Source organism: Piliocolobus tephrosceles, chromosome 21 (genome assembly GCF_002776525.5).
Source record: "Piliocolobus tephrosceles isolate RC106 chromosome 21, ASM277652v3, whole genome shotgun sequence".
Taxonomy (NCBI): domain Eukaryota; kingdom Metazoa; phylum Chordata; class Mammalia; order Primates; family Cercopithecidae; genus Piliocolobus; species Piliocolobus tephrosceles.
Genome location: NC_045454.1, coordinates 34079552 through 34088855, shown reverse-complemented (window position 1 = coordinate 34088855; position 9304 = coordinate 34079552). Strand labels below are relative to the sequence as shown.

General features: G+C 53.6%; 1 protein-coding gene across 4 annotated transcripts in view; it reads left to right on the top strand.

The window, feature by feature from the left end:
• The window catches only part of ARMC6 (armadillo repeat containing 6), a 22957-nt gene extending 14188 nt beyond the window's left edge, over positions 1–8769 (top strand). For 3 of the 4 annotated variants that reach the window (XM_023229811.2, XM_023229812.1, XM_023229810.2), the window contains exons 4-8: positions 1886–2459; positions 4455–4624; positions 5587–5718; positions 6120–6257; positions 8000–8769. In XM_023229811.2, coding sequence (XP_023085579.1) covers positions 1886–2459; positions 4455–4624; positions 5587–5718; positions 6120–6257; positions 8000–8212 — 1227 coding nt within the window. In that variant the 3' untranslated portion in view covers positions 8213–8769. The remainder of the gene's footprint in view (positions 1–1885; positions 2460–4454; positions 4625–5586; positions 5719–6119; positions 6258–7999) is intronic. The other variant, XM_023229813.1, reaches the window with a different exon arrangement.
• The last annotated feature ends 535 nt before the right edge of the window (positions 8770–9304 follow it).

The following is a 9304-nucleotide window of genomic DNA, read 5'->3' as shown; positions in this document are numbered from 1 at the left end:
AATAAAAAAATTTTAAAAAATAAAAAAAAATTTTTTTTTTAAATAAATAGAATCACAGGCCGGGCACGGTGGCTCACACCTGTAATCGAAGCACTTTGGGAGGCCAAGGCGGGCAGATCACCTGCGGTTGGGAGTTCAAGACCAGCCTGACTAACATGGAGAAACCCTGTCTGTACTAAAAATACAAAAAAATTAGCTGGACATGGTGGCACATTTCTGTAATCCCAGCGACTTGGGAGGCTGAGGCAGGAGAATCACTTAGCCCACAAGGCGGAGGTTGCAGTGAGCTGAGATTATGCCATTGCACTCCAGCCTGGGTGATAAGAGCAAAAGTCTTCTCAAAAACAAAACAAAAATAAACAAATGGAATCACAGTATTTGTCTTTTGGTGACTGTCTTATTTCACTTAGCATAATGTCCTCAAGGGACATCCATGGTATATTATATGACTAAATTTCTTTGTTGTCGTTGTAGTGTTTTTTTTTTTCTTTTTGGAGACAGTCTCACTCTGTCGTCCAGGCTGGAGTGCAATGGCACAATCTTAGCTCACTGCAGCCTCCAACCTCTTGGCTCTGATGAATCATGCTGCTGTGAACATGAGTGTACAGGTATCTCTTTGAGACTGTGCTTTCAGTTCTCTTGAATGTATCCCCAGAATTGGAACTGCTGGATCATACATTAATTCTATGATTTTCTTTTTTGAGATGAGTGCTCCATATGTTGCCCAGGCTGGTCTTGAACTCCTGGCCTCAAGTGATCCTCCTGCCTTGGCCTCCCAAAGTGCTGGGATTACAGGCACGAGCCACCAAGTCTGGCTCCTCTGTAGGTTTGAATTGCATTTTTCCTAATGATTAGTGATATTGAGCATCTTTTCATGTGTTAGTGGCCATTTGTATGTATTCTTTGTAGTAATGTCTATTCCAGTCACGCACACTGGTGTTAACTTTTATTGTTTTTTGTTTTTCAGTTCTAATCTCATTTTAGCAAAAATTTATCTTTTTAAATATCCTGTTACATGGTAACATACTCAGATCCACAAATCTGAGCTTAGTGAAGACTATCAGATAGGCTTCTTTGTTTTTTGTGTCAGTCAATGCCAAATCAAAGCCGTTTGGGCTGGTGGTTTCTGTAGAACCACCCTGACTCAGTCTGGGTGCAAATAATCTCCTACACTCCAGGCTCACAGATTCATCTTTGGCTCATGCTAAGATATGTGCCAAGGTCATGTAGTTGAATGGCAGCTAAAGTTATCTGAAGTGTTTAAAGCTTTTTCTCCCCAATGGCTTAGAGCTGAATTTGGGTAAATCTGCTCTCTGTACAGTATAACCACATTTGTCAGGGGCTCAGTAAAAGTTTGTGGAGTGAATGAGAGAGATGAAAGGAGATGTCAGGATGGGTATATCTGGTGAATGTGGCTTTCTTCTTCCTTGGAGAACTGACCATTGATGGGTGTGCCAATTTGTTATGGCTGTGTGACAACCCAAAACAACAGGTGTCTTATTGTTTCTTGTGATTCTGCCTGATTGGGCTCAGCTGGACGTTTCTTCTGCTGGTATCACTTGGGTCCTCTAGATGGCAAGTAGGGCTGGAATGTTTAATATGTCTGCATTTATGTGTGCAGCCCCTCGACAGGGACACTGAGCTGTCTTTCTCTGTGTGTATGTGTGTGTCCGTCCGTGTCAGTCTTCCACCCTATGGCCTCTGAAGCTCAAAGCTCCTAGAAGCACAGATCTGGAAGTTGCCAGAGCTGTAACTGACCCCACATCACTTCCACTGCAGGCCCAGATCCCTGGGGAGGGAACCTTGCAGGGATCCAGACACTGTTGCTGTGGCCATGGGCTCCTCTTGCCTGAGCTGATGCTGAGGTTTCTCCCATGTCTCCCAGACGCTCAGTGACCTCCAAAAGTCTGTGGCCAGCTCTCGCCCCCAGGAGGTGTCAGCACACCTCACCCGCTTCTGTGACCAGTGCAAGCAGGACAAGGCCTACCGCTTCCTCGCAGCCCAGAAGGGGGCCTACCCCATCATCTTCACTGCCTGGAAGCTGGCCACTGCAGGTGACCAGGGCCTTCTGCTCCAGTCCCTCAATGCCCTGTCAGTGCTGACTGATGGCCAGCCAGACCTCCTGGACACCCAGGGCCTGCAGCTCCTGGTGGCCACACTGACCCAGAATGCTGATGAGGCCGACCTGACCTGCTCTGGGATCCGCTGTGTGCGTCACGCTTGCCTGAAACATGAACAGAATCGGCAAGACCTGGTGAAAGCTGGCGTGCTGCCCCTGCTGACTGGCGCCATCGCCCATCATGGCCACCATGCCGACGTGGTCAGGGAGGCCTGCTGGGCCCTGCGTGTCATGACCTTCGATGATGACATCCGTGTGCCCTTTGGCCACGCCCACAACCATGCCAAGATGATTGTGCAGGAGAACAAAGGCTTGAAGGTGCTCATCGAAGCTACCAAAGGTAAGAGCTGGGGGCCAATATGAGCCAGCAAACAAAGGCGGGCGGGTCAGATGTGACCAGAGTGAGGGGGTCAGAGATCAGAACTGCTTCAGGCATGGCGGGCTCAAGGTTCCACTCACCCCTTGGCTTAGACCTGCCTGCATGGCAGCCCTCATGAAGAGTCTCCCCATGCTTTCTAGTGGCTCCAGGAGAATTCCAGGCCAGCACTCATGGGCTAGGAGCAGGCTACAATCTCATCTCTGGAGCTTCTGGGGAAGGGGCTTGCTGTGTCCAACTCCAGGGACTGAGTAGGGAAGGGGGACCTCCCCAGAGGGAAATAAGAGGACTAGGGGAGGCTGGCTGGCACGCACTGTGGCAGTCTCAGGTGGATGTGTACAAGCTTGATCATATTCATCCACAAATCCTTAGGCATATTCATGTGTCTGGCTCCAGGGTGACCATGGTGAGCCAGCCCTGGGAGGTCACAGTGCTGACCGTCAGACCCTAAAGCTTCTGTCTTAACCCCTACCCCCATTCCATCCACTGAGCCCACTAGAAAAGTCCTGATTGACACACAGAAGGTGTCAGAAGGATGAGATCCCCTTTCCTGCCTGCCCGTCGCTCTGGCTCTGTGGCCAGGCCTGTGTAGGGGTTCTGGCTCTGTCTGCTGAGGAAGTGAGCCCACCTCAGTCTCCCACACCTCCAGCAAAGCTGAAAATGAGTCCTGACCTTCTGCAAAGTCAGATTGCTTTTCCAGGAGGTAGCTCACACCTTTCCTGTTTTATTTATAGGAGCTCCAAGCAGTTAGGTTTCTGCCAGAGAGACAGGATATGTATATATGAAGAGACTTTTTGGTAAGGAATGGGGTCATGCAATTGTGGCAAGTCTGTACTCCATAGGACAGGCTGGAAACTCCTGGGCAGTCGCCTTCTCGAGAAAACACCTATTTCCTTCTAAGGACTTCAGCTGATTGAATGAGTCCCATTCACATTGTTCAAGATCATCTCCTCTACTTAAAGGCAACTAGGCCAGGCATAGTGGCTCATGCCTGTAATGTCAGCACTTTGGAAGGCTGAAGTAGAAGGATTGTTTGGGCCCAGGAGTTCAAGACCAGCATGGGCAACATGATGAAACCCCGTCTCTACTAAAAATACAAAAGTTGCTGGGCGTGGTGACGGGCGCCTGTAATCCCAGTTACTTGAGAGCCTGAGGCAGAAGGATCTCTTGAGCCTAGGAAGCAGAAGTTGCGGTGACCCAAAATCACGCCACTGCACTCAAGCCTGGGTGACAAAGCGAGACTCTGTCTCAAATTAATAATAATAATAATAATAATAGATAGATAGATAGATAGATAGATAGATAGATAGATAGCTGATTGCGGATGGTAACCGTGTGGACAGAATACCTCCACGGCAACACCTAGATTGGCATTGGGTGGAACTGCAGAGGGCTACAGGTGGCCACAGGAACTGACCATTGCAGCCCTGTGTAGGTGCAGGATCTTCGCCCTCTTGGCGTGAGTGCCGGCATCTGCTTCCTGGTGCAGCGCCTCTGGGCTCCATCTGCGGCTCCTGTGTTCAGTTTTGGCCACGTCAGCCCGGTCCATATGTGTCCCTCTATGGTTTTGGAGTTTCCTGTTGCACTTAGAAAAGCCATTCCTACCCCATGATCATAAAAATAGTCCTCAGATGTCTTTTTTTTTTCTTTTTTTTTTTTTTTTTAGCACTATTATGGTTTTCTTTTTTTAGGTGAGACCATCAGTTGGTATGGAATTTATTTGGGGCATGATGGAAGGAAGCTGGAGGGGCACATTCCTAAGTCTTTCCAGCAGCCAGCAGGGGGCACTGCAGGCCCAGGTAGCCCCTGGTGTTCCCTGGGGCCTTCCTGATGCCCGTGGCCACTCCAATAGGCAGAAGGGCTGGACTCTTCTAATGCAGCAGGATCCGCACCCAACCGGAGGGCCCTGCGGCTGGTTCTTCCCGCCCCCACCACCACTGTCTCCCTCTCTCCCCGCAGCGTTCCTAGATAACCCTGGCATCCTGAGCGAGCTCTGTGGAACCCTGTCCCGCCTGGCCATCCGCAACGAGTTCTGCCAGGAGGTCGTCGACCTCGGGGGCCTAAGCATCCTGGTGTCCCTGCTAGCTGACTTCGGTGACCACCAGGTGGGGGACCAGAGTGGCGTTCTGGTATGAAGCCCCCCTGGCCCAGTGCATGCTGTCCCTCTGGGTCCCAGTTAGCCAGACGAGCCATAGTCAGAACAAGCCGGCCCTGCCTGCCAATCTCGGAACCAAAGTGCAGTTTTTCTTTTCACTGACCCGAGGGCAGGAACCAAAGGTCAGGGGGTAACAAATCTACCCACTCTCCCTTACTGTCCTTTTGTACCAGGAAAAGGATGGTGGGAAGCACAGGGTGGGGGTGTGTCGGCCAAGGCTGGGATATTTAGGTTAGTTCCCACACCGAAGTATCTAGGAAACTCTGCCTCAGTTTCCCTAGCTGCAGAATACAGCAGGGTCCCCTACTCATTACTCCGTTTAGCAGCCAGTTATCGAGCCCTTCTCCATGTGCCCACCCACAGCAGGGAGCCAGTCAACAGGCGCCTCCCTATCCAGCTGCAGCTGCAGGAAAGCCCCCAGGGGTGCCACAGTCCTGCGCCCCCAAGCCTAGCTGGTGACGTCAGCCAGCCTCCTTCTGTGCAAGTGCCTGGGAACTGAATGGGAACCAACTTCAGCACATAAAGGGATACATTTTGCCATGTATTCCTGGGCAGTCAGGGGTCAGGGTCCTCAGGTTCCCCATTAAGGGGATCAGCAGTCCCAATAGCATCTTATCCACTGTCCTCAGTGCAGGGCAGTTAGCGCCCACCCTGGGTCTGTGGCCGTGGCCAGGGGGACCCTGTGCTCTGAAGGCCGGCCTGAGTCACATGCCCCCTCTGCCCCTGTGGGGATAGGGGATCAAGTCACCTGGATGGTACCATTTGGACACAGGCAGCCTGAGCCACAGGCATCTGCCACCCCTTTTCATTAGTCACACTCTGCAGTCACACCATACTTATTGGTGAAACAGCAAAACAGCCCCAGATTCTGCCTCAGAGCCCTCTCCCACAATCCAGCGGCCTGGCTGGGGATGAGTGAGCCTTTGCCTTGTGCAGGAGCTCGTGAAGCAAGTGCTGAGCACCCTGCGAGCCATCGCAGGCAACGACGACGTGAAAGACGCTATTGTCCATGCTGGTGGGACGGAGTCCATCGTGGCTGCCATGACTCAGCACCTGACCTGCCCCCAGGTACCCACCTCGGGGGGCACACAGAGTAGCAGGGTGGTGGCTGGAGTCCCAGTTCAGTTTCTGTGTCTGCATGAAGCTCTATTCCTCTGCAGGGCCAGAGCAGGGCAGGCGAGGGTCACGGCTCTGGCTCTCAAATGCTGACCTGCCTATGCATGACTCTGGGTGTCCTGGAGTTACTACCAGCACCTTGCAAAGGTCTGACCAGGCCTAGTGCCCTTGTCACCCCTAAGAGCTCGGCTGATACTTTCGTCACCCTGCCGTTGTGCCGTTATTACACAGGAGCTGCCAGAGACCCACGGAGGGGAGGCCGCAGGGTGTTCACCAGGGGTTGGCAGCCACGGCAGGATGTTGTGGAGGGTCTTTCCGCTACATCTCTGCCTTCCTGTGACTGCCCCCTGCAGGTGTGTGAGCAGAGCTGCGCAGCCCTGTGCTTCCTGGCCCTGCGTAAGCCCAACAACAGCCGCATCATCGTGGAGGGTGGCGGGGCTGTGGCAGCGCTGCAGGCCATGAAGGCACACCCGCAGAAGGCTGGCGTGCAGGTGGGCAGGGCATGGGAGCAGGTGTGGTGTGTGGGTGGGTGATGGGGCAAAGGCTCAGTCCCTATCCCTGTCCCTTTTCCTGCCAGAGCCGAGCCCCACAGGGCCAACTTCTTTCTTATCTTCCAAAATGTGCTGAATTCTGCCTGCAGCTATTTCCTTTTCTGCCTTTGTTTTTTCCACATTTACTCTCCTATTTTGGGAGGGGGAACTTTGGAGGAACTTTCTGGTGAAACCCCAGAAAGAAAGCTATAACACATCATCTCTTTTTTTTTTTTTTTTTTTTTTTTTGAGACAGTCTTACTCTGTCACCCAGGCTGGAGTGCAGTGGCGCCATCTCGGCTCACTGCAACCTCCGCATCCTGGGTTCAAGTGATTCTCCTGTCTCAGTCTCCCAAGTAGCTGGGTCCTCAGGCATGGGCCACTACGCCCGGCTAATTTTTGTAATTTTGGTAGAGACAAGGTTTCGCCATGTTAGCCAGGCTGGTCTCGAACTCCTGACTTCAGGTGATCCACTGTCTCTACCTCCCAAAGCGCTGGGATTACAGGTGTGAGCTACCATGCCCTTAATCTCCTTTCTTTTTTTTTTTTTTTTTGAGGCGGCGTCTCACTCTTTCGCCCAGGCTTGAGTGCAGTGGCGCTTTCTTGGTTCACTGCAAGCTCCCCCTCCCGGGTTCACGCCATTCTCCTGCCTCAGCTTCCCAAGTAGCTGGGACTACAGGCCTGTAGTTTTTTTGTATACCGCTAATTTTTTGTATTTTTAGTAGAGACGGGGTTTCACCGTGTTAGCCAGGATGGTCTCAATCTCCTGACCTCGTGATCCACCCACCTCGGCCTCCCACAGTGCTGGGATTATAGGCGTGAGCCACCCCGCCCGGCAATCTCCTTTTTTCTTAAAAGTCCCTGTAGAGAGATCTGGGGAGGACGAAGTTGGGGAAGCACAGATGGTGATCTGCCTGGGGCTTCAGAAAGGTTCCTGCCCCCTCCTTGGGCTGCTCGTCTGAGTTCTGGGCGTGGGGCACCCTGTCCATACCTCCCTGGCTGAACCCAGACTCCTCCCTGCAGCCCCTGGGGCCCTCATCGCCTCCTCACTCCCAGCATAGGGTCCTTGGACATACCAGGCTGGGACCCACAGGGGGCCTTTGCTCTCACTGGCTCTTACTCTGGGACACTGTCCCTTACCTGGTCTGTCCCCTTATCCACTTCTGGCCATCCTAGTCAGCAGCTCCCCACTCTGCGTGTGCTTCCCATCTGCTCTCCTGCTGGTGGTGGGAGCCACCCTGGGAAGCTTCCAGGCAGCATCCCGCACCCACCCACAGCAAGTGCACAGGGCACAAGTGTCCACTGAACGTGTAGGAATGTAACTGACAGGTGCCTGTGCACAACCACTCTTTTCCTGTGGCCTCACTGCCCCCTTGCCCTAGGGCCCCTTCCTTGGCTCTGTGCCAGCCTCGGGGGACCTCAGACTCACCAACTCTGAGGCTGAGAGTTCCAAAGCCGTGGGATAGATCCTGGAGCTTCCCCGAACCTGTTTCCTTGCCCAGGAGTTGGGGGCATTAGTCTTGCCTTCTGGGGCTACCAGGAGGGTAAAGTGGAGAGATGGGTCTAGCTTGATACAGTATAGGTAACTGCTGGATATCAGCTGTGGTTATGATCACCTCCATCTTGTTATGATGAAGACCCAGAGGTCAGAGTGGATCCCACCCCAAAGCCCCATCTGGCCTCAGAGCTGCTCTCTCCTACAGAAACAGGCTTGCATGCTGATCCGAAACCTGGTGGCCCACAGCCAGGCCTTCTCGAAGCCCATCCTGGACTTGGGGGCTGAAGCACTCATCATGCAGGCCCGATCGGCCCACCGTGACTGTGAGGATGTGGCCAAGGCTGCCCTACGGGACCTGGGTTGCCATGTCGAATTCCAAGAGCTGTGGACAGGCCAGAGGGGCAACCTGGCGCCATGACTCCAGGCCCAGTCTGGGCCATGACTCTGGGTGAGTCGTGTGACTCAGGAATGGGGGTAGATCCAGGTCCTCCACTGTTCTGTCCCCTTCACAGTGAGAAGTGTTTTCCGGCAGGCCCTGGGTAAAGGGTTGGGGGAGGGGGGCAGCCTTGTAGGGAGGCACCTACACAGAAGAAAGCAGCCCCCACGTCCTAGCCACTCCTGGGTCCCAGCCTCGCCTCCCCGCCAGCAGCATGGACGTTACTGTCCTTCTCTTCCCCCTAGCTCCATGCCCTATCAGAAGGGGCAAAGGGCATGTCCCATCGCTCACTGCCGTGTCTGAAATGTGGTGGCCACTGTGGGCCAGGCTCAGGGCAGAGCAGGGCAGGGCAGGCGATTCCAGTGGGGTTGGGTCCCCAGTGCCTGCTGCTTACTGCAGGTTCGTACGGGCCTCTGCTCCCCGTTTTTCTCACCCGTAAAATGAGTCTCAGATGCCCCACCCTGCTTGGCCCCAGCTTGTCTGTCTCTGGTTCTGGGCCAGCCAGGGTACCTGATAATAAAAGATCATTGGGTAAACAGTTGGAGGGGTCTCTTCCCTAGCTCGGCTGAGCATGGGGGGCTGCAGCCAGTGGCCTCAGAGTGTGGGGGAAGGACAAACATTTTGGTGGGGGGGCCATAGAGTCACTGAGGGTAGCAAAAGCGTTTTGGGAATGGCCTGGGATATAGGATCCACTGTCACCCTCAGACAGGCAGGCGCCGAGGCCATAGTCAGGATCACTGTTTCTGATGTGTACCACTCGCAGGGCTGGAGGGCTCCACATTGATCCGCTACTCAGCTCTGCAGCCTTGAGCAAGTGAAAGAACCTCTCCGAGCCTCAATATGCTCCTTCTAAAGTGAGGAGTGGGGCAGTGATAGATCCCCCTCTGAGAGGTGTTGGGCCAGGCTGAGCACATGGGGGGTGTCCAGTTGTCTTAGGCTGGGTGTCCTAGATAGCCAGCCTCTGGTCTCTGAGCCTCAATTTCCCCATCTATAAGATAGACATCGGCTGGGCACGGTGGCTCACGCCTATAATCCCAGCACTGTGGGAGGCTGAGGTGGGCGGGTCACTTGAGG